Raw genomic sequence first — 27275 nt, 5'->3', positions numbered from 1 at the left:
TCCGCCGCAAGACTTAATTTGACGTGTTTTCCATTGGTCTCTTGAAAGTTGCGTAAAATTTGTGTGAAGTCGGCTCAGCCATTAGAATGCACGAGCAAAGCCTTTTGGTTGTGGTTCGATTTCTTTCGCAAGGTCGGGCTGACGCTGCAATGAAGGAGAAGTTCTGGCTCAAACAACCAGACCAGAACAAGACGACCAGACCCCACAGTGGCTCGGATGTAACTTCCTTCGGGAGGTAAAGGGTCAACGAAGAATTTTATAGGACATGGCCCGTACAACCCGACAAGCCCTGCCAGCGCATAAGGTTCTGCGTACCCTGCACCAACTGGAGCACGTTCTTTTCAGTGAGGCCTTGACTTTGATGTCCTTCTCAAACTTAACAGCTGTTCGCTCGATCAACGTGGATAGGATTCGGAGCCGAAATGCCCAAGATCTTCCTGAATCAATGGAGGCATGTACCACCAGAGTGCCTGAACAAAGCTAGTAGCCGACCCCCCCGCTAGAGTGAATGCCACGTTGATGTCGTGAAATTGTTAATAAAAACGCTGCGCTAATTACGATTTAAAGACCGGCTTTCAGTTAAGATTTCGACTAAAATATCAAGTTTTGAAAATCAAAATGTCACTTTGAGCAAGATGCTTTTTACGCTAGAGACAAGAACAATTACCTTCAAAATTTCGATTTAAAGACATTAGCGGTAAAAGTAGCGGTAAATATTTCTGGTTTTAATTTAATTTTTGTTTATATTTATATTCTTGTTATTCTCTATTTATATTCTTGTTATTCTCTATTTTATTGTATATATTATTTGGTATTTGTTATTAAAAAATCTTTATTTATATGTTTATCTTTGTTTCTCAGACATACTTTAAAGGTTTTATGGCGGGAAATTCAAACAAGAATCTTACAAAATAACTAGACTGGTTTATTAAAAGAACTACAGCTTGTTTTGGGGGAAAAATGGGTAAAACCCCTCTAAAGAGTCATAGCATGCTGGAAGGTAGGGTTGGTCAGGTAGGAGTTTAGCTTAATCTTTGTTTGCAAGTTTGGTGGATGAGGAGAGGGCGGCCATCTTGGGGTGGCGGCCATCTTGGATCCATGCGTATTTGGATAGTCCCTACTACTTCTTCTATCCACTACCCTAAAACACGAGGAAAGCGATTAGTTTCAACACAGAATGAAATCTCTCCCTTAAACACCGGGCAAAGCCGGGTATACCTTTCACCAGTATCAGAGATTCATGTAATTTTAAAATCAGGAATAGAGAACGATCAAGGTTACTCTCTTCAACACTTATTAAAAATTTTAGATTATCTTATTGGCTCAAAGTTAAACTACGTTTTGATGACGCTGCTGACGAGGACGGCGAAATATACGTAGTATCTTTTCACCTCTGTTGCTATGACCCATCTCTTCTTTCAACTACCCCCCCCCCCCTCGTCACAGGGAAGGGTGTCGTAGACTTTAACGCGCGCCCAAATTACCCTGTTCTCTATGCCCACTTTTAAAATTACATGGATCCCTGCTAGTATTGAGTAATTGCGGTAGAGAGTGGAGTGAACAGCTACTTTGTAATAAAGAATACTATCCGCAACCAGAAAGGGGATGTCATTAAGGTAAGAGATAGAGGGTTATGACGTTGCCATATATAGAAAAGAAATTATAACATATTCCTGCTTTGTATTAATATTTGATTACTATTTTTTTTGCCAGGGAGTAGATTTGTTTTTCTTGCCCATCGATTTGAATATTGGGGTTGAATTCTTTCATTATTTTGAGAGTTCATCTTGGTTTGAAACTGGTGAAAACGTCATTGTTACAAGATCCCCTGAAAAATATACTTCGACGAATATTGCCAATGCACTAAAGATACAAAATCAGGTTTGTTGTTCCTTATTTAAACTTATTCATATGAAAGTGACAGATTTCAAATCATATGTAAGACTTCATAGTATTTTAATATAAATGTCTTGGTAGCCAAAGACTAGAAAATGTAAAGTATGAGAGAATTATTTTGTCGCCATCTATGATGGAGAAAAAATATTACGGAGACATAAAACGGAAGATTAGCTCAGCCTTCGTCGTCGTCTCTTTAAACTACTCCCTTATCACAAGCGACTCACTCGCGCTCCGGTTATTTCATTCAAATTTCGGTTCCTTGTTCGTTATGTTTCCGGATTTTTGCACATAACGACTTCTAAAGCCTTCCGTTAACGGTAATCAAACTTAATTTTCAGTGATTTAAACTATTTTTCGTGTTATCGCCGTCTTTTGGTTTTACCTACTGGCAGCGTTTTGCCCTAGGTCTTGGAAAAGCTCGTTTTGTTTGTTCCTCGGGACTCATGACGGGGCTTTTTCTATAACTGTGTTTGAGACCTTACTAAAAATACCTCCACTCTCATGTTTTCGCTGTTATTCTTTGAATTTCGGTAATTAAACGTGCGAACTCGACATTTTTTGTTGCTCACTGCATTCCGCTAACGGTGTTTAATTTTTTAATTCGGTTTCATCGTTATTTTTAATTCGGCTTCATCGTTATTTGGCTCATTTTCGCCGAAAGTGACGCTGTAACGCCGACGGGGATATTGCCTAGTCCTTGTCTCAGACCGTCCTAAAAAGTTTAAAATTCATTATGCCGTCTGCTAAACACTATGATCTCATTTAAATTGTGCGGAAACGTGTTTTAAACTAATATGGGTCATTCCAAGGACACGTGTCTTTTGTGTGACCTCTTTATGTTCGGCTCCCTGTCATTGTAGCCGTAACAGGCTGAGAAATAAGGATTTTTTTTAAACTGGACATCTGGCCTGTGTCGACAGAGCCGCATGAGAACAGGCTGAGAAATAAGGATTTTTTGGGGTTTGTTGTATCTCGGCTTTTGTTGAGGAGATATTCTTTATACGATTTCAATATTAATTAGCAATGTTACTGTATACAAGTAAGGCATTAATTATACAGTGCCTAAATATACTTTTTGTAATAATTATCCTTTGCTATTATATCAATATGGAGTTCATTATACATTGCTAAAATACATTAGAAAGCGCGACAAAATTGTAAGGGTTTCCTTGGAACCTCTTGTTCTTTCTCTAGTGTTTCTTTCTTTCTCTAGAATATTTTTAATTCTCTAGTATTTTTTTTCTTTCTCTAGTATTTTTTTTCTTTCTCTAGTATTTATTTATTTCTCAAGTATATATTTATTTCTCAAGTATATATTTATTTCTCAAGTATATTTTTCTTTCTCTAGAATAATTTCATTTATCTCGAGTAATTTTATTTCCCTCGAATATTTTTCTTTCTCCAGATTATTTTGCTTTCTCTAAAATATTTTTCTTTGTCTAGAATATTTTTCTTTCTCTAGAATATTTTTCTTTCTCTAGAATATTTTTCTTTCTCTAGAATATTTTTCTTTCTCTAGAATATTTTTCTTTCTCTAGAATATTTTTCTTTCTCTAGAATATTTTTCTTTCTCTAGAATATTTTTCTTTCTCTAGAATAATTTATTTCTCTAGTATATTTTTCTCTCTAAGTCAGACCAGAAGTGGTATGATACTAGAAGTATTGAGCTAACCAAATTCTTCACTCGGCATTAGTGAAAAGACTTGATAAAACACAAACGGTTGGCCCTCTAGTGGCGGTTTCAGAATTTTCCATCCAAAACGTGAGACGCTCGCGGTGGTAGACGGCCGAACTAGATTCAAGGAGCCGGGTCCGTGTTCTGCGGCTTTAGGTTGAGGGGAAGGGGGTGGGAAATGTTTTTGGAACTCGACCAATTTTTCTCTCTCTAGTTTTAGCGCGTGGGAAGCGGCATAAAATCCTCAAATTTGTTCACTAGTGCCAGGATCTCTTACCAATGCTAGAGCCCTTCACTTCTAGTCTCATACCACTTCTGGTCAGACTTATCAAAAACATCCTGTATAGTGTTTCTAGTAGTTCACAACTATGGTCATCTAATGCTTATTTCTACTCGTATAGGTTTTGCTTCTCTTCACCTTCACCGTTGTTGTAGTTGTAATAGTTCAATGTGTAATTATTCGTTTGCTGTTCAAAAACACTTCGGCCATGTCAACTTTCATGAACATATTTCCCGCACATCTTACGCCATTTCTTAATATAGGTGCGTATAAATACCCCAGATTGTCTTCTGTGCTATTGTTAATTTTTAATTGTTGAAGGAATGTCCGTGTCATGGTTACCACCCCGAGAGTCTGCAAGGATTCTATTATGTTTCTGGCTTGTGTTTGCCTTCGTTGTAGGCATTTACATAACGTGTAACTGCAAATCCAAGTTTACAGAATCTGGTTACGATACTATCGACACTTTTGATCAATTACTACGACATCCAAAGTTAGAACCCGTAGTACTTAATTCGAGCAGCGAACATACTTTAATTAAGAAATATGTAAGTAGATTATATCAAAATTTTATCAACGGAAGCAGGAATACAGATTTCTTCAACTTGGAATCCTTAACAGTTCATTTTCCGAGCCTTTCTGCTTGAATTAAAGATGAGGTGTAGAAACCGTGCACCCCTGACGTCATGCATAATGTATTTTAACTTAGAAACCACGTGACAATGACACAGCTAGCGACCTATGAGCACCAAGCCCTAATGTAAAAAAAATTGTCTCTGCGTGTTCTCGCGGGTTTGCTGAACGAGTAGGCCTAATGTTTTCGGTTGTCCTATACACGTAAACAGCCAATGAAACTCGAGGAAGGAGGAGCGGACGGTTTAACAAAGCTTTAAACCCTTTCCCCTTACATTCAATCAGATGACGGGGTCTATGCAAGTTCTCTCCCCACTTGTTAAAAGGAGTTTTCCTCCGCGGTCCAACCCGGTTTCTCCTTTCCATCAAAACTTGCTGAGGTTAACGGTAATAGTTAGTATAGGGCGCTGTAGGTTAGCTGTGGCATAGGGGCTAGCCACCACCCCTCTATGCATTGTAAAGGGACCCACCTGTAAATAAGTCGCGAGTTGACTTAGTGTGGACATCCCTTCCTAGACCAAGCTTAGATTATTATTATTATTATTATTATTATAAAGATTCCAAGAAGAAGAAATCTATGTGTTCCTGGTGGAAGCTATATTGTATCCGCAATTAGCGCAAAAATGACAAGGCGAAACCCGTCTGGATATTTACTTAATGTTACATTTTGAATGGGTAGGCATGTTCATCTCCAAAAGCAGAAGCCCTATAGGAATTCGCGAACCACTAATGAAATTAGTTGAAATGTATGGATATTATTCCACCGGAAACTTTTCTTACATTTCTGGTCACCATTTTTCGTAATGGCCGCTAAATTTTGGAAAAAACAATTTTGGCGTCGTCTGGTTCTATCAAAAATAAATAGGGGAAAGTGTCGAACTCTCTCCTTCGTCTGTGACGCGCATTTGGAGGGGTGAATGCATACTCGCCAAATCTGTTTCGTCCCCCTCGCCTATTCACCGCGTGCCTAAGATAATTTGTGATATTGCGCGTGAAGAAATAGTGCGGTTCTATTTTACACTAGCTGCTTGACTGAGGCTAACCGTGGCCACTGCAGTTTATCGCCACAATTTAATTTGATGATGTACATGATTGTATTAATTTTGTTTGCTAATATTGATGTGATTTACTAATATTAAAACGTTTTAGCTTATAATGACAACCCAGGGCCTAAGTTTGAACGAAATTCTGAAGGATTTTACCCATGAGTTTTTTGAAATAAATGATGATTTGCGGCATTTTTAATTTATTTTCGGCGTGCTAACGTTTTAAACAAATTTTAACCTCGTTCAAACACGAAAATAACACTAAAGAAAATAGAACAGAGCGCGGAGGTTGTGACTCTTCCTTGAGATACGCCTATGCCAAATTCTCCCGTTTGGTGGCGTACGACCGTTATTTTCGGGAAGAGTGACATCATCAACTACAAATCTGATTGGCTGATATCATTTCAAACACCTCTCGCGCGCTTGAGCGTCTCGAAATGCATGTCAAGCTAAGGCAAAGGCAGGAAAATATGGTAGTCCGACACTTTCCCCTATTTATTTTTACCTCTCCGAGTGACGTATGTCACGGAGAGGTATTACACCGGACGTGCGTGTGTGTGTGTCTGTGTGTGTCTGTCACGCCCCACGTGACCGCGTTCGCAGTTTGCGTATCGGAGCAAACGTGTTCCCAATTTCCGGACTGCATTGACAGTTCACGGAAATTTGGGTTTGTCTCCTCTGGCTATTCTACTTGAGTTCCAACACCACCAGCTTTGGTTTTCGTCCACTCCACATGGACACTAGTCTGTACTTCTAGCTTCCAAGCACAACCATCTTCTGTTCTTCGTCAATTTCACCTTGACACCAGCTTCTATGCACCACCATCTTCTGTTCTTCGTCAATTCCACATTGACACCAGCTTCAATGCACCACCATCTTCTGTTCTCCGTCAATTCCACATTGACACCAGCTTCAATGCACCACCATCTTCAGGTCTTTTGTCCATTCCACATGGACGCCAGTCAGTACATTCTGGCTTCTTTTCCTCCGTCATCGTTTGGTTTCAAGATATACGCGGCGATCGGCTAGGGTTACGAGAAACGTCTAGCCTCCCAATGGCAGGGCTTCCACCATCGGTTCACGCGAATGCGTTTTTATTTGGTTTTAAGATATACGCGGCGAGCGGCTAGGGTTACGAGAAACGTCTAGCCTCCCAATGGCAGGGCTTCCACCATCGGTTCACGCGAATGCGTTTTTATCTATTATTATAATGGAAACAATTGGTATATATACCCCAAAATTTGAAAAAAGCAGGCAAGAGGGGTACCCTTCACTTTAAACGTCAATATTAGCAAAGTTTCGAAAGATAATAGGAACAACTTTATTTTAAACGATGTAACTATTTTTAAAATTATTTACTGGCGATTAAAATAATTAAAAATAATTTTATTTATTTAAATATTAAAGATAAACCTCTCAAGTACTGAAGTCGATAAATCATTGCCTCCTATATCTATCAAGGCCCGTGCATTGCGTTATATTTCCTACATATCCTCCTATATCTATTTAGGCCCGTGAATTGCGTTATATTTCCTACATTGCCTTCTGTATCCATAATAATTTATTTTCTTAGTTATATGAAATGAAAATATGGATAATATTTTCGGCAATTCGATTTGAATGGCTCTTTCTGATGTATCATTCTCTCAGCACTGTTCATAATGGACAGGAACGTAGAGATTCGAGACACTAGGAATTACGATAGTGTTTCAAATCCTCTGTATTGAGGGCTTAAAGGCTTGGAGTGAGTCGAAAGATAGATACACATCCTATTTTTTAGTTGTACCATGCGTACCACAATGTTGCCAGGCGTTTATTGAAGGATGCTTGGGTACTTGGTACAGACTGTTACGTCTACCAAGTTTCCTAGCATCCAAGAATAAATAGGATTCATAGAAGCCAGTGTTAAGGGCATGTCATGGGTCAAGTCGTTAAATATATCGACGCAGTTAAATAGCTGATGGCATTATTTTATCCACTTTCCCATTGCCTTCGAGTGGAAGTTCAACTTTGGCACGGACGACAGATGGCGCTCCTAAACTTCTACCCCCAAAAATCGTTGTTGTCTGCTCGTTTTCCCCTTCCGCGTTTTTTCGTTATAAACTTATGATTTAACGAACTGTTAAGATAAAATTTCATATTTCCTAAGACAGATAAGCTTCTACTCCTTTCGTATTACTCCCAGTTAGATTTAATGCTTAAAAATATATTTTCAATAAAAACACCGCTTCCACTAGTGGATTTATACTCCTTGTTAGATTAGTGTAGGTGTAGAGAGTAATCATTACAAACGCTAAAAAATATATTTTCAAAAATGAAGAACATAGAACATTTATTCTATATCAAAAAATATTTTGGTGGTAAGATTGCTTTAGAAAAATCCAAACGGCTAGATATTGGTAAAAAAAGACATGTGTAAGCTATTTGTAGATGAGATAATTGTTTTACATGTTTTAAATGAGACCAAAACTTCCACTATTGTGTCTAAAAAAGTGTTGGCAATGTATATTTTTTAAATATGACGGAATTGCGGTTGATATGATAGCGCCCAATTTGCGAAAAAAACCTTTTTTTAAACAGTTGAATCATTCTTTGATAGAATTTCGAAGGAAGAAGTTAAGTGTTAGATTTGCTCGATTAATTTTGTTCGGCAAATAATATAATTAAGCCTTACGTATTACTGAAGGAGATTGATTTTGCCAACCTTTGTGAGTATTTAACTGTTTAATAATTATTTTGGTTAAGTGGGAGCCTAGCTTATGTGTGATTGGGTTGTGGCTTCCATGATTTGGGCACATTTGCTTTTTGTGTGGCGAGGTATGATTCAGCTTTGATATGGACAAATGTTACAAATCATACTGGTAGACTAAGAATGCGGTTGAGGTATAGCGAGAGAGTAGAGTTTCCACAGCAATTGAGAGATATTGAAAAGGCTTGAACAATAGACTATTTTAAAATTCAATTCCTGCACTTGCAAAGAATTAAAAAAAGCGATAGATGCATTTATTTAGGTTGTTTAAGGGGTAGTGATAGTCATCTCCACTCGGAGAGGTAATATTTTGGCTTTCCCAACTTGTTTACCTCTCCGAGTGACGATGACGTCACGGAGAGGTTTTACACTGGACGTGTCTGTGTGTGTGTCTGTCACTGCGTTCGCAGTTGGCAAATCGGAGCAAACGTGTTCGCAATTTCCGGACCGCGTTCGCAGTACACAGAAATTCCGAAAACTTTACTTCATTACTTTATCTATCTTATTTAACGCCAATCATTAACTAGTCGTTACACCTTCATTTGCTGACTAACCGCCAATTCTTTCACTCAACACCCTCAGTTTTTATTGCTTTCTAACAACAACACCATGCACTAGTCTTTCGTGTACACCACATACACACCAATCTGTTCTTACTGGCTTCTAACACCACCATCTACTGGTCTTTCGTCTATACCACATAGACACCAATCTGCAACATTGGCTACTAACACCACCATCTACTGGTCTTTCGTCTATGCCACATAGACACCAATCTGCAACATTGGCTTCCAACACCACCATCTACTGGTCTTTCGTCTATACCATATAGACACCAATCTGTAACATTGGCTTCTACTCCATCATCGTCGTTAGGCTTAAGATGTACGCGGCGAGCGGCTAGGGTTACGAGAAACGTCTAGCCTCCCAATGGCAGGGCTTCCACCAAAGGTTCACGCAATTGCGTATTTTCTTATCCCTTGGTGTGAATCAATCGCCTTATATACCCTAAATTTACAAAAGTTCTGATATAGGTGTTCCCTAGAGGTATAACGTTAAAGATAGCTATGTTTAAAATTATTTTAGGAATTAAGTTTCTTAAACCGACTTAACTATAATTAACGTAAAATACTGACGTTTAAAATAATTAATATCAGTTATATTTATTTAATTATTTAAGATAAACGTCTTTCTATGAAAGGACACAATTGAGAGTTTATATAGAACGAGTAATGAAGATTACATCTGAATCGAAACACTACACGCATATCAAAGTTAATATAAAGCGAGAAGGATGAAAAGATCTCTTACAAAACGATAACATTTTCTTTTTGCAGAATATTAAATGGAAATACTTTAAATATTTTTCGGCATTACGATTCATTTATTAGTTGTGTAGCTATAAAGCTCTGTTTCATCTCAATATTCCAAGAACATCTTTTGATATTAACATTTCAAATTTGGTCTTTACTTTTTAATTCAGTTTTACTACACTTATATATAGTGTAAACGTAACTTTTAGTTTCGTTACATAATATGGATGTTAATATTTCATCTTTCCATAAGTGTTGAAACGATTGGGTCTATGAGATAAGATACCCTAGATGTTAACCAGAATTGACCTTGTTTGTGTCCTCTTATGGAAGGTCTTAACGGCTCAGAGTGAGCCGAAAGTTAAATACACATTTAAGTGATAGATATTAGGTCCTCATTAGAATTATTGAGGATACGCAGGAAATTGTTAAACGCTTTAACCCTTACAAATGACCTTGGCAATATCTCGCCAATTTGAACTATGTATTTCCGGTTTTTCTCATTGGCTGGTGGACCTGTGTTTGGAAAGTAAATTCGTCTCGACTCGGAGAGGTTTATTTTGGTTTTCCCAACTTGTGGTTCTATGCATAGTGCAGATCGCGTCTCATTTTACATGGCTTATTGCAGAGATGACGTAAACAATGACACGCTCTTGGAACATCTGGCGACACTTTAATTCTTTACATTTCCATTTATATGTCAGTTTCTAATTTAGAAGATAATTAAATATTTAATGCCTATTTTATAGTCAGAAAATGATTGTCCTTTAAAAAAATAAAGCACGTCACATTTCTTAAAACTGTTTAGTTTTGAAAGTAATAAAACCAAACTAAGCTAGTCTAATTTAAAGATAAATCTCAGCTACTTTTTAAATAGAATGTAGCAACAGAATTTAGTAATTACAATAGATCATTCCGATGTAAATTAAAGGGGAAAGACACGTAGGTAAAACTTTGCCTTCCACCTCGCTGTAGTCTTTTTGTATCATGAGAGTTTGCATAGACACCAACCCTCCTTATGCCCCGATAACTAAAGATTGCCTATCATTTTTTTACATCGAAAATGTCTATAGCAAGCCCTGGAATTTCCATGCTCCGAGTCCTTATTTGCTCTAGTTGTCGGCTGGTTTCTCTATATCTGTTGTTTTCACTTATGATTTAGGCAGAAAGCAACGACATCATGAAAAGCCTGATGCAACGGCTTTTGGATACAAATGGTTCAATGGACGTTAGCAATTTAATCATAGAAAATGAAATATTCACTAAAATATTGGAAGGAAAAAAGGCGTTGATAATAAATAAGCTAGTAATGAAAGGAATTGCGGACCTTGCATTTTCGAGCGCCGATGAAGATTTAGGCCCGCAAATTTACTATTATGGACAAGAATCTCTTAGCACATCTGTAGTGACCCTGCCAATTAATCGAACACTTTCGGAACGTGAAAAAGAACTTATAAACCGCGCGTATGTATGAAATTTGTTTGTGCTCAAACGGCAGGTGGGTGTTTAATTTTCGTAAAAAATCTACGTCATAGCTACAAAGAGAATCAAATAAGTGTACCAAAACTCTTTAAATCAATTTCAATAGGAATTTATAGATAGGAATTCCCGTATTGCTGTAAATTCAAGCTTTTCCACGTGTTATGTAGGGACGGGGTTTATATAAAGCTTATATTCTATTAAATAGACCTCTTGGACATGCGTGAATTTCGTTGCATTGTCTGTGCGTTGGGGATTGGGCATCCGTTGAATTTGTCCGCCAAATCGTTCCACACTTTCAGTCACGTGATATTTTCCAATCTTTACTCCAGGAAAGAGTAACACAACTACCTCCTAATATAGTTCTTGACTAGAGATGTGAAAATACCGTAATTTTTAAAAACGGTAATTTACCGATAAATTACCGGTAATTTACCGATTGAAATTTAGGGAAAACAAAAAGTACCGTTCAGCCAGTAATTTTTGGTAATTTATATTTCCCCGTACTTACAATCCATTACTTTAAATAACGTTTAATTGTGAGCACTATCTTGACTGCTTTACCCGTATTTGCGGCTTTTGCTACCAAGACGGCAGCCGTGGCCTTTTAATCTGATCTCTACTCTAACTAAAAATTTATGAAAAGACTAATTTCTAGCGTAACTTTGTAAGTACTGGCTAGCGAGTAGCGCCTGGTGAGTCATTTTGGAAGTAAACACAGAAATAATTGATCGTTTAAGTGTAAATTATGAAGTTTTAAGGCGTAATAAAAATGTTTGGTAATTTACCACGGTAACTCACCGCCGTAATTTACCGGTGAATTACCATTGTAAAATTACGGTAAGATATAAAACGGTAATTTACGCGGTATTTGGTAAATTACCGGTTATTTACGGACGGTAAATTACCGACTCATATCTTTATTCTTGACACACCGAAACATAACGCATTGTTCCGTACACCCCTTTAAACTACAAATAAGCACGTGATTTTTTCACGTGAAAATCGAAAAAATGTTTTGTACATTAAAGATAACAAAATGGGACTAGAAGCCACTTCTTGCGGAAACACACTAAAGTCTCTTAATTTTTATAGGAATTTTTCTTGCGTATATAAAACTTCTAAATACATTTTTTTTTCAGACTTCTAAGACAAGTAGAGTCTCGTGTTGCTTATAAATGTATCTCGGAAAACATCTACAAGATTGAAAAATATAGCTGGCAGCCTGACATCGAATCACAAGACGCAGTCAAGTTTGATGATGTTAGAGCGGTCTTCCTTATTTGGATCATTGGAAACGCTCTGGCACTGGCTACTTCATCAATTGAATTTTTTTCAATTGTCGCTTAGCAGCATTGTAGGACCAGAAACAGGGTGGGAAATAAGGATTTTTATTAAGGATTGCTGCAATTTAACCGGGTGAATTCTTTATCGATATGGGGTGGCGTAGCGGTTAGCGCTTTCGCCTCGCAGCAAGAGGATCCCGGGTTCGATCCCGGACTGTGGCACCGGGTGAGAATCTCGGAACAAATCCTTCTGCGTAGAGTTTGCAAGTTCTCTCCCCGCTTGTTAAAGGAGTTTTCCTCCGCGGTCTAACCCGGTTTCTCCTTTCCATCAAAACTTGCTGAGGTTAACGGTAATAGTTAGTATAGGGCGCTGTAGGTTAGCTGTGGCATAGGGGCTAGCCACCACCCCTCTATGCATTGTAAAGGGACCCACCTGTAAATAAGCCACAGGCTTAGTGTGGAAATCCCTTCTTAGACAAAGCCTAGTTTTTTTATTATTATATCAATGTTGTTTCTTTCCCAATACTTCCAAGAGCCGGAAGCGGATCGTTTCTTAACAAGAGTCCAAACCAATTTGTTTTACGTCCACCCGAAGTCGGAAAATTGCTGTTAACTCATACCATAGAACTAATGCATTTCCTTTCGCAATTCTTTTTCATTACGAGCTCCAACGTTGTAGCGGATCTTGCCTTAATTTGTTCCCATCCACGCTTGTTTTTCGTGTGGCCGAGCTACAAACACACACACACCCATACAGACAAAACACCATCGCAATGCTAGGTGTGATTACGTAACCACACTTAGAAAAAACCCGATTCTGGGAAGGTGCGAAAAGACCATAACTTCACGCCTTGCATAACCCCTTTGATAGTACTTTCCCTAATTGCTTCTAGCACAGTTAAATCATTAAAGAAGTTTCAATAACCGGGCTTTGATGGCTTAGATTGGCTTGATTAATCGTTATGTGTGATAAATTTATCGTGACTAATAAATAATCGCGTTGCTACGTCCCAGTTATATGGGCTCGCGACCTTATTACCCAAGCGCTAGGAATATAAACAGACGAACAACTAATGAAATCTTAGTTAGAAAGACGTCAGAATTAGGACGTGTGACGGAGAACACTCAAGCCCTGCATAGAAATTAATATGGAAGATATGGAGGCAAAGTGATTCCTCTAACTTTTGAATTCATGAAAAAAGTTGATCTTCTATCTAGCAGAAATAAAAATACTTTGTTTTGAAATTAATTTGAATACATGTTCAAATGAGTCATGTTAACTGCTCTGTTTTTAAGAACTTTGGAATTGGGTATAGTTTTCTTCACTACCCTGATTTCCCTTTTTCTTTTTCTATATTGTAAAAGGGCACAGAAAGTGGTTTGGTTCACAGATTTTGAATAAGTCCAACAAAATTAATTGTGTAATCTAGAGGAGTGCCTGTACTTTACCTCCGAAATATGATTTTCTACAATTTTTAGGTAGGTATAGTTGCCTGACTTTTGATGCATTCACTATAAAATCTGTAACTTGGGATCTGTCCTTTCTAAATAAACTGTAATGTGTAAAAATTCAATAAATTTAAATGCACTAAGAGAAACATACGATGGTTTTTTGGTTGCCTTTTGGATGTTAGTACCATAGCGGCCTAAGCTAAGAAAATAACGCATTTCGTTATTGTTACCATAAGTTTGTGACTAGTTACTAAGAGCTTGTCATGAAGTGACGTAGATGAAACGTCATAGGCTCTTGTAAAGCGACGCCTGGTGAGACGTAGTCAAAGGCTTAGTGCAGACTAAATAGGAAGATGAACCGCAAAACCGAGTGTAGTCAATTCTCGCGTCGTTCTAGAACTAGCTCTCAGTAAGTCTCTAGCATAACGAAATATAGGTAAAGCAGAAGGGGATAATTGAAGAAGGATGACACTCTGTATCCTCTAAATGTTTTAGTTATGTAACGTCATTCTTCCCAGGCTCACCCTTTTAGTTTGCTTTCCCGCTCATCAAACTACAAATGGGCATCGCACCGTAAGGTGAATTCTATAATTGTTTGGCACTAAATCCCCAGCAATCATCCCACAAACCTCGTCTTGACGTGGGACAAAAATGCACAAGCTCGTCTTGCCAAATATTTTAACCCTAATAGAGTAATGATGAGGGAATTATTCATCGCGTATATGATTCGTTTTAGTAACCTTGCTGTAAATGTTCCGATGTTGGGAAGAGTGACGTTACACTTACCCCGCCTTGTGGTACACTTCTCTCGAAGAGAAGTATTATATACTTCTGGTAAAGTCATACATGGGACATATCTTTCAAGCTTATTTTATTACTAAAAAGCGATAGTGAAGCGTTGAATCGAGAATGAATTTCTAATGAAACCCAATCGCGATTGTAGCTGGTACGTATTCAAATCTTAATCTCAAGAGTTAAATATAAAGATATTCCACATTATCGCCGTTGTGAAAATGATCTTGAACTCGCAGTCAAAGCTCTGTTAATGGGACCAAAATTTAATTTAAAGATTTATCTACACTTAACTGATTTTTTTAAACAATATCTTGAAGGAAGGCATTCAAAAATCGGTATAAATAGTCGGGCAAGGTGTTCCAATTCACTACAATCGTCTTCTTTCTCCAGTTCTTCAAACTAAAAACTCAAGTCGATCGACAAAATGTTGAAAATTGTAATTGCCTTGGTTGTTGTCGCAGTGGTAAGACTTTTATTTAGAGAAAATATTTTTAGAGAAATGACTTGTAAGATACATTCCACCTTAGTGCACTGCCCAAAAGTCGTCTGACTTAGTCGGGGCAACGCAATGGGTTGAGTCTGCTGGTTCTGTGGAAATCCGTTCTCCTCTCCCGATGGAAGTTGCCCAAGAAAGAGGAGCTGTATTGACCGCCAACCTCGGATCAGAAACCATGGAATATCCTTCCCCCGCCTTGTTGCCTAGCGCCCCACTCGTCCACTTGCCCAAGGGAGCCCAAGAAGTCGTTGACGTTCCCCACGCCGATATTCGTCTTCCAGGAAACTCCATCCAAAACAAGGACTTGCACTTGAACTTGCCAACCCCAGTTGTGGAAGCACCCAAGCCCATCTTTCAAGAAAAGGAAGTTCTGTTCCGTCTTCCCCAACCAGTTTTTTACATCCCCAAACCTGTCGTCCAACACGTAAATATTTCAACTCAATTAACTATCGTGATTTAAGAAAGTTGAACTCAATTAAATACTTTTCAGAAACCCATCGTTTACAGAGTTCCCCACACTCTCCGCACCGTGACACCCCAAGTTAACCTCCGTGAATATCTTTTCAAGGTCCCAAGTGCCCAAATCACCGGAAAGAGCTCGTATACTCAAACCATTCCAAGAGGAATTTAACTTTACTTCTAAAATCACTAAACTAACCCTACGAAGTTAATGTATAAATGAATTATGATTGAAATAAAAGTATTTCTTGTCACATCCTCAATTTTAATCGCATTTCATTGATAAAAATAGTGTAAGCACTAGCAGGTTCACATTCTACTGGTTTCTTTCTACTGAGTGCCACAAGTTCACTTCGTTAATTCAGGAGATAGAAGTCACATTTCAAGTTACGTTCTGTTTTAGCTAAAAATATTGCCATTTTGGAAATCCTAAACGAAAGTTGACCACTTAGTTTCGAGCTTCATTAAAGCTAGGTTCCTACTTGACCGAAAATGACGACCAAAACCTTTGGCGCTGCTCAGGGCCGGATTAAGCAATTTTTCACCCGGGGGCCGAGATAGTAAGCGCCCCCTTAAGCCGAGAAAAAAGGAACAGCAAATGATGCTGAGGGGAAACAGTTAAACTCAAAGCGCCCCCAACAAGCCTTGCGCCCGGGGGCCAGTGCCCCCCCCCTTTAAACCGGCCCTGGCGCTGCTTGAAAGAATTCACTGCACCTTCTAGGTATAAAGATTCGATGTGCGACAGGATTTGAAAAGAACTGGGAATGACTTTAGAGGTGAAACGTCACAGTTCGTAGGCATACAGTAAACAATTTAACGCTACGTTTAATGCTAGATACTTGAAAGATTTAATGACCTTATGCATCGTTGAATAAAACTGATAATTAAAGCATTTGTGGAATATTGAACCATTGCATTTCCTCTACTTCCGCTCAAGTTTTAATTGAACTTTTGCATGTCGATTCAAAGATGTGGAAATATAGAATTGTTAAAGTCACTTAAGCGAATACGCAAACTTAAATAAGGTAAGAAAAAAGTGGTGACGTTTCTCTTCAAACCGCTAGTGTCGCTAGAACTCTCATCTAACAGAGTTTAAAGGAAAGGTTCAGGTAACATAATATTATGCCTTATATATTTATAAATATAAAAGGAAGAATATTGAACAAAAAATGATCTCTTATTACAACCTAATTAGTCTTAAAACTAGGACTACTGTGAAGCCATTGCTTTAGTGGCGTCTGCTAAATCGAACCCCTCACCTTTCTCAGCCTTTGAGAATTCAACCATTCCCGTTACTCCCTGTTACGCGCGTGATCGAGTAGGCTATGTCCTACTTTACTCTTATCTCTCTCAGCATGTGAGAATTCCACCAATCGCTTAAGGGGTAAGTGGTTCGATTTAGCAGACGCCACTTAACCAATGGCGACGTAGTAGTCCTCGTTTTTAAGACTAATTAAATACAAAATATTTTGTTATAAGAGATCTCTTATTAAAAAATATTTAAGGTATAATGTTACGTTACCTGATCTTTTCCCTTATATATTGGGATTGTAGGATTTTCTCAATGGATTCGCACTCGATTCAGGTGCGATACGTGGAGCAGATTTTCAGATTTCGAAAATATCTGTCAAAATCTTGTTCAAAATTCCTTGCCAAATATAAATTCTCATTTAAAATCATGTTTCTTATTAACGCAAAAGTTGTTATTTATCAGTAAACTGAAACAGGTTTTGTCAATTACAAAAACCAGCATTAATTGCTGAACTAAATGAAAAACTTGTTGAACGACCGGCTTTAAAGTTTAATAGAAGTTATCAAAACTTTTTCTGATTCATTATTATTGTTCCGCCATAGTCCAACTGTGACGAAGTTTAATAAAACGCTACGGTTCAGGGAATAAATGTAATTTTGTGCCAAAGGGGTTGGACTCTTCCGTACATTTCTCCACCTGATTCGGATTCTCAAAAGATTCCTTTAACTCCAGCTATTCTTAATTGATTATTATGATTTGCAAGGTTCTCATAATATCAATTCAAGATAGAGATTTTTTATTTCTAAATCAAGTGTTACTTTCGTTAAAAATGCTTACAACACCAATACAAAAATAAAGCTCTTCAAAACTCAACCTAACCCTTATTAAGTAAGAATAATTGAAATAAATTAGTATCGTCTAGCAATAAATACACCTTATATCCGTATAACTTCTGGACTATACCTAATTCTATTTAAAAAAAATATTATTAATCTATCTAATATAATCTGATATTTTTTCGAATTTACTTTACAAAATTGAGCATAATATTTGTTTTCCATTTTGTCAATTTTTATGTTGCTACTAAACTTTGCCAATGAAAATGTTATTCACAAATTGCTAGAAGTGAAAGTTACCCTTTTGCACACACAGCTTGACATTTGTTAATATGAGTACCCAACCTCTCAGCTCTACAGTCGCTTTAACACAGTTTTGTCACTCGTTATAAACAAGCTCTACGAAATACGTTACTAAAGCCTTGCTGCTCACTCCCAGAACTAAAGCCCATGAGTAACTCTATCAAAATTTGAAGAATGAAGGTGCTAACATTGGGCTATATCGAGGTATGAAAAAAAAATATTTCTAAACTATCACCATTGTAATTCTGTTCATTAAAATCAATACAACCCTGAATATATATTCGTATCCATGCAGGAATATATAGGTTTCTTCAACTTGAAATCTTTAACGAGCCATTTTTTGAACCTTTCTGCTTGAATTAAAGGGAAGGAGATGTACAAACTGTCACCCCTGACGTCACGCATAATGTATTTGAACTTAGAAACCACGTTACATTGACATAGCTGGCGACCTGCACCGCCACTCGCTCAACCTATAAGTGCCGAACCCTAATGTCAAAAAATTCTCTTTGCGTGTGCTCACGGGTGCGCTTAACCAGTAGACCTGGGGTTGACGGTTGTCAACAGCCTCGGCTCTGAGCCTCTTGTTCAAACAGCGTTGGTTCAAACTTGGAAAAAAACTTCCACCACTGGACTAATGTCGTCTTTATCTATACGCCCCACCCAAATCTTGCCCAGAGGTCGCACGGGGTATTGCAGATAAATATTCATTGTTGCAGAGATTCATCTTAACATAACTTGAAGTTGTTACTGAACTATCACCATTGTAATCCTGTTCATTAACATAAATACTATTATTAATCAAACTTGCAAATATAGTAGAATTCATAGTATGTTGTAACTTGGCTGATTTAGGGAACCAATCTTGTGGAATCGGGGAGATGTATCTACGAAGCATGCTCGAATTTATATTCCAGAGTTTTGAATAGATCATGCGTCTTGAAGGAAATCGAAGTGGAAGAAGGCACAAGCGATTACCTGGTAAAATGAAGGGTTTTATATTTTCCCCTTAATATGTAAAGGCAGGAATGAATGGAAGGGGGTTGGAAAGGCTAAGGGGCTCCCGGTGTTCCCTTAATGGTGGAAACATATGGCAGGCCTTATTTATATATTTATTTTTAATTTAAAAATGTAGCTCCTCTCCCATCGTCTGCTTAGCCATCTCCTGAAGGCGGTAAATGTCTAGTCGTTTCAAACTAGGGACCGAGCGGATAGAGGGTGGAGTTCGCAGAAGAATTTTCACTTTTTTGGCAGCCAATGAAAATAATCTTATTTCGTCAATCTATGACGTCGCTATCATAAAATAAGCCACGCCAGATGTTTCCAAGATCATTTCACGCCTATTTTGATTTGGCCTTAGCCATTCCAACTCCCCTCCATTAATTCCTGGTGAAGGTAAAGGTATGCTGACAATTCGCACTGCCTCAAGCGGTACTTTTTGGCAAGTAGGAGGAAACCCTAATGGTGGCCTCGCCCCCGCGTGTTTAGTAGTTTCAAAGCCACTATTGGTCGACTAATTTAATTTTATTCTTTTAAGGGAATTGATTTATTGTTCGTTCCCTACGATGTGACTGTTGGTCTTCAAAACTTTCCGTTCTACGAGTTATCATCTTGGTTTGAAACTGGCAAATCCACAATTGTTTCAAAGCCTCCCGTAAAGTACACTTCTACTAACGTTTCAAATGCGCTAAAGATTGAAAATCATGTTAGTAACCAATTTATTATTGGCAGTTTTGGTTGAAAACCGAGATTGATATTAAAGCAAACATAACTCTCGTTATCAGGTCTCTGTACTTCTCTTCTTCTCAATTGTTGTTGTTGTCTTAGTTCAATGTACAATTCTTCGTGTTCTCTTCAAGAAGACTTCATCCTTTTTCGAAATATTTTCTGCACATTTAAGACCTTTCGTCAATCAAGGTAAATTAAGTGTCAAGGTTTCAATACTTTTATTGTCATGCTGCACAATTCAATCTTAGTAAAGTTTCTGAAACAACTATTCGTGTACGCAGGAATGTCTTTAAAGTGGTTTCCATTAAGAGAATCTGCAAAAATAATGCTGTCTTTTTATCTCGTATTCGCATTCGTTGTATCAATTTACATAACGAGTAACTGATCCAAGTTCACAGATTCTGGCTACATAAAGATTGACACTTTTGCTCAGTTACTGCAAGATATTACTGTGGAACCTCGTATACTTCTTTCAAGCAACGAACACGTACTAATGATGAAAAAGGTGTGTGATATTTATTTATCTTACAGAGTTCTATCATGAATCTATGGTTCTATCGTAAGTTTATAAGATATGTTCCATAAGTATGACACTTCATCTACTTCGTAATGCTAGAGACTTACTGGGAGTTATTTCGAGAACGACGGGTGAATTGGCTACACGCGGTTTTGCGTTCCATCTTCCTATTTAGCCTGTATAATAAGCGCCTCACCATGGCATCGCTTTACGAGAACCTGCGACGTTTCACCTACGTCACTTCGTGACAAGCTCTCAGTAATCAGTGACACGCTTAAAGAACATATCTTATAAACTTATGGTTTAATGTAAAACCCTTGTTTTCAAAGATGATTTTGGTCGCTTTGAAAACTTAGAATATGTGGATTCATGAAAAAATATTTTACAGGCAGATAAGGATGACGTTATGAAACGATTGTTGGAAAGGTTGACTGAGACAAATGGTTTTCTGGAAATTGTCAATATGTTGACCGAAGGTACCATATACAATGAAATCCTGGAAGGAACGGAAGCCCTAATCATTAGTGAGCTGTTGATGATCGGTTCAGCTCCTTTTGCGTTTAGCACCCTGAAAGATGATTTAATTGAAAAAAGCTTCTATTTTGGGCAAGAATCTCTCAGCTCATCTGTTGTTGCACTGCCACTTAATCGAACTCTACCACCGATCGACAAAGAGCTGATAAACCGAGCGTGAGTTTGTTTAGTTTATAAGCCATAACATCTTAGATGTTTGTGTTGAAGTAAAACTATCCATTAAAAGTCAATCACGTGATGAACAACGAAGATATTGATGCTATGACAGCACATTCTTATAATCTAGTGTTTATACTCAGTTTCCCATGCAACCAAAAACGGATTTATGTGAGAAGAACGTTGAACGTAGCAAATTCACTACCCATCCTCGCATACTTTATTGAGAAACTGCGTCTTCTTATATTTTGACTCCACCCACAAATTCTGTAAATAGCAATTTAACCACGAAAATAGAGATAAGATTGTCATTTTCGATTTCTAGAAGTCGCTATTTACAGAATTCGTGGGTGGAGTCAAAATATAAGCAGACGAAGTTTCTCAATAAAGTATGCGAGGATGGTACCAGAGGCTAAAGCTATGATCCGACGTTCTTAGTACATAAATCCGTTTTTGATGCAACTGAAATGAGGAAATTGAATTTAAATCTAAAGCTTCGTGGTTGTTGATTTCACATTCTATTTCGGAAGACTATTAAATTATGGAATCAATCGTGGTCAAATAGCGAAGATTTTTGAACATGCGTGTAATGTGAAACAATTGAATAAGAGACCTTAGTTGAAATGTTTCACAAAACAAAATTGACATTTTAAACATGCGTCAATGAGTATTCTATGGGGCGCCGAACAGGACATAATACAACCTTTTAATATATATTTCCGTTTCATGGCAATATATTTCCATTTTAAGAAATATATTTCCATTTTAAGAAATATATTTCCATTTTAAGAAATATATTTCCATTTTAAAAAATATATTTCCATTTTAAGGCAATATATTTCCATTTTAAGGCAATATATTTCCATTTTAAGGCAATATATTTCCATTTTAAGGCAATATATTTCCATTTTAAGGCAATATATTTCCATTTTAAAGCAATATATTTCCATTTTAAGGCAATATATTTCCATTTTAAGGCAATATATTTCCATTTTAAGGCAATATATTTCCATTTTAAAAAATATATTTCCATTTTAAGGCAATATATTTCTATTTTAAGAAAGAGATATATTTCCATTTTAAGGCAATATATTTCCATTTTAAGAAAAAATATATTTCCATTTTAAGGAAAAAATATATTTCCATTTTAGGAAAAATATATTTCCATTTTAGGAAAAAATAAATTTCCATTTTAAGGAAAAAATATATTTCCATTTTAAGAAAAAATATATTTCCATTTTAAGAAAAAATATAAGTTTAAGATTAGGCCTAAACATCGAGGTCCTCCTTGGGCCAAGGGGAGTGAAGTTAATGAAATTTATTCCCCCTCTCCCACACACATAGACTTTCTCATCTTCTTTAGTAATACAAATTCCGTGGTAAGAACAACAAATCGGTTTTAAAATAAACTTCGAGATGAAGCCCCTATTTTTTATAGTTTGTCGGTTGTCTTAATCGGATGTTCCTGTAACGATATTGAAGACTATTTTTACCTCTCCGAGTGACGATGACGTCACGGAGAGGTATTACACTGGACGTGTCTGGGTGTGTGTGTGTGTCCGTCTGTCTGTCTGTGTGTCTGTCGCCGCGTTCGCAGTTGGCAAATCGGACCAAACGTGTTCGCAATTTCCGGACCGCGTTCGCAGTACACAGAAATTCCGAGAACTTTACTTCATTACTTTATCTATCTTATTTAACGCCAATCATTAACTAGTCGTTACACCTTCATTTGCTGACTAACCGCCAATTCTTTCACTCAACACCCTCAGTTTTTATTGCTTTCTAACAACAACACAATGCACTAGTCTTTCGTGTACACCACATACACACCAATCTGTTCTTATTGGCTTCTAACACCACCATCTACGGGTCTTTCGTCTATACCACATAGACACCAATCTGCAACATTGGCTTCTAACACCACCATCTACTGGTCTTTCGTCTATACCACATAGACACCAATCTGCAACATTGGCTTCTAACACCACCATCTACTGGTCTTTCGTCTATTCTAGGAGAGCGATCGCTCTCTTAGATAAGACTTGATACCACCTATAATGCTAAAGGAGGGTTCTTTGATTGGCCGTAATGTTTTTCATATTGTGTTTGCTGCTTTGAAATTTCATCATGTGCGACCTGCGGCCCTGAAACTCTCCCATAGTACCAGTGTGTGTAGAACATAATTTTTTCGCTGTTATCTGCCAAAATCAATCTTTCTTGGTAGTGCCGCCTCCTCACTTGAAATTTTCATGATATATTAAGGTTTGAACGAACAAAATTCTAGATTACTATTTTTACTACCATGTCCCTCTGCTAACTTGAAGCAAACTTTCCTCTCTTTTTGCTGCTCATTACCGGTGACATTCCCTTGACTTTCTGTTCGTTATAACTACAATCATGAGTTTATTTATTTCAAACCAAAATAAAAAAAAATGGATTCTTTTTCCTTTTGTGCTACTTAGAATTTACAAATGTATATAACGTTGTGCCGTGACATATCAAATAGACTCTAACCATTGTTAGAAACTAGAAATTAGGCAGTAACACTGATCATGCCCTGAACTATGAGAAAGAACAATACGACGGTTCACTAAAGTACACTTGATATTACATCATTTTGCAAAACCGCGAGTAAAAATCTTACTGTCCCTATTGAATTTGGCGCCATTGGTTTTAGAATAATTAAAATGTTCCACTGCGAAGCGTGCGGGTCATGAATGGGGATGTAATGTCTTTAGGAACCTTTTAAAACGCAAAACCATACACGTACTCTCCCAAAAGTAATTAATGTAATGATAAAATGTTTTCGGGGAATGGAATTGTGGTCGAAAAGCCGAGATAAGTAAATTTTTGAAATTGATTACCAGTAAAATAATTTATTTCAACGGAAAACGGTAATGGAACGTTGTTTTTTCTTAAGCATACATTTAAGTTTCAATTAAAAAGAAAAATTAATATCTGATCCTTCAGACAGGTGATAGCCTCAGTCTTATCGATACTTTTTAGGTCTTGATTCTAATCAAGACATTTTTGATTAATACCACATAGACACCAATCTGCAACATTGGCTTCTAACACCACCATCTACTGGTCTTTCGTCTATACCACATAGACACCAATCTGTAACATTGGCTTCTACTCCATCATCGTCGTTAGGCTTAAGAAGTACGCGGCGAGCGGCTAGAGTTACGAGAAACGTCTAGCCTCCCAATGGCAGGGCTTCCACCAAAAGTTCACGCAATGCGTATTTTCTTATCCCTTATTGGGAATCAATCGCCTTATATACCCTAAATTTACAAAAGTTCTGATATAGGTGTTCCCTAGAAGTATAAAGTTAAAGATAGCTATGTTTAAAATTACTTTAGAAATTAAGTTTCTTAAGCCGACTTAACTATAATACTGACGATTAAAATAATTAATATCAGTTATGTTTATTTAATTATTTAAGATAAACTTCTTTCTATGTAATGACACAAGTGAGAGTTTATATAGAACGAGTAATGAAGATTGCATCTGAATCGAAACACTACACGTATATCAAAGTAAATATAAAGCGAGTAGGATGAAAAGATCTCTTACAAAACGATAACATTTTATTTTTGCAGAATATTAAATGGAAATACTTTAAATATTTTTCAGCATTACGATTCTTTTAGTAGTTGTGTAGCTATAAAGCTCTGTTTCATCTCAATATTCCAGGAACATCTTTTGATATTAACATTTCAAATTTGGTGTTTACTTTTTAATCCAGTTTTACTACATTTATATATAGTGTAAACGTAACTTTCAGCTTCGTTAGATAATATAGGTGTTAACACTTCATCTTTCCATAAGTGTTGAAACGATTGGGTCTATGAAATAAGATATCCTAGTTTGTAACCAGAATTGACCTTGTTTCGTGTCCTCTTATAGGAGGTCTTAACGGCTCAGAGGGAGCCGAAAGATAAATACACATTAAAGTGATATATATATTAGGTCCTCATTAGAATTATTGAGGATACGCAGGGAATTATTAAACGCTTTAACCTTTACAAATGACCTCGTCTATTTGAACTATGTATTTCCGGTTTTTCTCATTGGCTCGTGGACCTACGATTGGAAAGATTATTCGTCTCGAACTCTCGACTCGGAGACTTTTATTTTGCTTTCCCAACTTGTCATGAGTTATTTTCTTAAAATGGAAAAATATTAATTTTCTTAAAATGGAAAAATATTAATTTTCTTAAAATGGAAAAATATTAATTTTCTTAAAATGGAAAAATATTAATTTTCTTAAAATGGAAAAATATTAATTTTCTTAAAATGGAAAAATATTAATTTTCTTAAAATGGAAAAATATTAATTTTCTTAAAATGGAAAAATATTAATTTTCTTAAAATGGAAAAATATTAATTTTCTTAAAATGGAAAAATATTAATTTTCTTAAAATGGAAAAATATTAATTTTCTTAAAATGGAAAAATATTAATTTTCTTAAAATGGAAAAATATTAATTTTCTTAAAATGGAAAAATATTAATTTTCTTAAAATGGAAAAATATTAATTTTCTTAAAATGGAAATATATTTTTTCTTAAAATGGAAATATATTGCCTTAAAATGAAAATATATTTTTTAAAATGGAAATATATTGCCTTAAAATGAAAATATTTTGCCTTAAAATGGAAATATTTTGCCTTAAAATGGAAATATATTGCCTTAAAATGGAAATATATTGCCTTAAAATGGAAATATATTGCCTTAAAATGGAAATATATTGCCTTAAAATGGAAATATATTGCCTTAAAATGGAAATATATTGCCTTAAAATGGAAATATATTGCCATAAAATGGAAATATAATGCCTTAAAATGGAAATATAATGCCTTGAAATGGAAATATATTGCCTTAAAATGGAAATATATTTTTTAAAATGGAAATATATTTTTTAAAATGGAAATATATTGCTTAAAATGGAAATATATTTCTTAAAATGGAAATATATTGCTTAAAATGGAAATATATTGCCTTGAAATGGAAATATATATTAAAAGGTTGAATTATGTCCTGTTCGGCGCCCCATAGTATTCCTTAAAAGTTTCCTTAAAATAAATTTAAGTAAGCAATAAGCATCATGAACGTAATTTAAGAAAACCTATAGGAAATTTAATTCTTGTCGAAATTTATAAACGTGACACATTAGCGCATCATCTCTTTTAAGATCTAGTAAAATATTACTATTGATTGACAGGCTTTTGAAACAAGTGGAGTCCCGCGCTGAGTATAAATGTATCATGAGTAATAATTTCCTATTGCAAAAGAAAACTTGGCAGCCGGATATGGAGTCGTCCCAAGATCCGTTGAAATTAGATGATGTTGGAGCTGTATTTCTGCTTTGGATATTTGGAAACGGTTTGGCACTACTTCTTGCGTTGATGGAAGTTTTGTCTACTTTCCTTTGACAACTTTCTGCGAAGTGATTTATTGCGAGTTAGTTTCGTGTAGATGCTTTGAAATTATCACCAAGCTCTATTCAAAAACCTGCTGTAATATAAACTGACAAAAACTCTTAATTTAAATATAAGTATGTACCTTATACTTCCCTTAAATGTTTATTGCGCTTAACATCTTTTCGTCGTAACGTATGAAGGAATATTTAGATTTAAATGTAGAACTGTAAATTGATCTATTTAAATACAAACAAAATTTTAAAAATTAAAAACCTCGTTACGTTTTTGATACTGCGACTATGCAGCAGTTAATGTAAATATTAGCTTCGACAAATCTCGCCCTTTCACCAAAACAAAAAGGTTTTATAAATGTTTCCAATTACTTCATTCAAATTCAGATTATTCATTTACTGTTTTATAATCGGCAATCGCCTTGGTTTGGTTCCAATTTGACATTGAAAGTCAAATATTTCTATTTTTTATGAACACTTGGTACAAATCGATACTCTCACCGACTTCAGCAAACAACTAATTAGTGTTAAGGAAGTTAATGAATCGAAATAATGATGAGCATAAATATCCACAACGCATTTAGACGTAGTATTAAATAACGACGAAAAGTGCCTGTCTGCATAATGAAACTTTAAATTTATAACTTGTTTTCTTAAATAACCTTTCTGATTTCTTTTATTATTATTATTTATGGTGAAAACTTATAAGAATTTGCTTTGAGCAATTATTGTTCTAAGGATTACAGATATCTTAACTAATGCTGTATTAAAATAAATTATAAAAAATAGTTTGTTAGACGAACTGTACATACGGCACAGGTGCTCAATTTAAAGGTGATTTAGATTATTTCGGCTTATTTGGACAAATCGTAGAATATTGACTGTTCATTCCTCAAGAGAGCATGTGGAAAGTCGAATTCCACAATCCGGCCCTGATCCAGAACAATCTC

The 27275-nt window shown here is 36.3% G+C and overlaps 4 protein-coding genes and 1 long non-coding RNA gene across 6 annotated transcripts; all 5 read left to right on the top strand.

Moving 5' to 3' along the window:
* The first annotated feature begins 1626 nt into the window (after nucleotides 1–1626).
* Nucleotides 1627–4781, top strand: LOC149678874 (uncharacterized). Its single transcript, XM_089836785.1, has 4 exons — nucleotides 1627–1881; nucleotides 3976–4117; nucleotides 4176–4402; nucleotides 4476–4781. The coding sequence occupies exons 2-4, from the start codon at nucleotides 4063–4065 to the stop codon at nucleotides 4572–4574; spliced, it is 381 nt and encodes a 126-aa protein (XP_089692911.1). The 5' UTR covers nucleotides 1627–1881; nucleotides 3976–4062; the 3' UTR covers nucleotides 4575–4781.
* LOC149678875 (uncharacterized) lies at nucleotides 2084–2836 on the top strand. The gene is made up of 2 exons (XR_016366164.1): nucleotides 2084–2429; nucleotides 2561–2836. It is a non-coding gene; the product is annotated as an uncharacterized LOC149678875 (long non-coding RNA).
* A 3233-nt stretch (nucleotides 4782–8014) lies between the features above and the next one.
* On the top strand, nucleotides 8015–13962 carry LOC149678873 (uncharacterized). Its single transcript, XM_089836784.1, has 2 exons — nucleotides 8015–11059; nucleotides 12217–13962. Exons 1-2 carry the CDS (start codon nucleotides 10776–10778, stop codon nucleotides 12422–12424), a joined length of 492 nt encoding a protein of 163 aa, XP_089692910.1. The 5' UTR covers nucleotides 8015–10775; the 3' UTR covers nucleotides 12425–13962.
* A 947-nt stretch (nucleotides 13963–14909) lies between these two features.
* Nucleotides 14910–15825, top strand: LOC149678872 (uncharacterized). The gene is made up of 3 exons (XM_089836783.1): nucleotides 14910–15070; nucleotides 15135–15527; nucleotides 15594–15825. Exons 1-3 carry the CDS (start codon nucleotides 15032–15034, stop codon nucleotides 15732–15734), a joined length of 573 nt encoding a protein of 190 aa, XP_089692909.1. The 5' UTR covers nucleotides 14910–15031; the 3' UTR covers nucleotides 15735–15825.
* A 2136-nt stretch (nucleotides 15826–17961) lies between these two features.
* LOC149678871 (uncharacterized) lies at nucleotides 17962–26830 on the top strand. Of its 2 annotated transcripts, XM_089837215.1 has the most exons (6): nucleotides 17962–18157; nucleotides 18809–18934; nucleotides 19491–19658; nucleotides 19738–19870; nucleotides 19963–20186; nucleotides 20587–20725. In XM_089837215.1, the coding sequence occupies exons 1-5, from the start codon at nucleotides 18128–18130 to the stop codon at nucleotides 20064–20066; spliced, it is 561 nt and encodes a 186-aa protein (XP_089693341.1). In that variant the 5' UTR covers nucleotides 17962–18127; the 3' UTR covers nucleotides 20067–20186; nucleotides 20587–20725. The 2 variants fall into 2 exon arrangements, with proteins under 2 accessions (XP_089693341.1, XP_089693342.1); XM_089837216.1 differs by lacking the exons at nucleotides 17962–18157; nucleotides 18809–18934; nucleotides 19491–19658; nucleotides 19738–19870 and adding an exon at nucleotides 26116–26830 and having other exon boundaries at nucleotides 20050–20186; nucleotides 20587–20888.
* Nucleotides 26831–27275: the final 445 nt, after the last annotated feature.

This window comes from Phalangium opilio, unplaced genomic scaffold (assembly GCF_054372755.1).
Source record: "Phalangium opilio isolate 3A_F unplaced genomic scaffold, DU_Popi_V2 ptg000042l_1, whole genome shotgun sequence".
NCBI classification, from domain to species: Eukaryota; Metazoa; Arthropoda; class Arachnida; order Opiliones; family Phalangiidae; genus Phalangium; species Phalangium opilio.
This window is presented reverse-complemented; position numbering and strand designations above follow the sequence as displayed.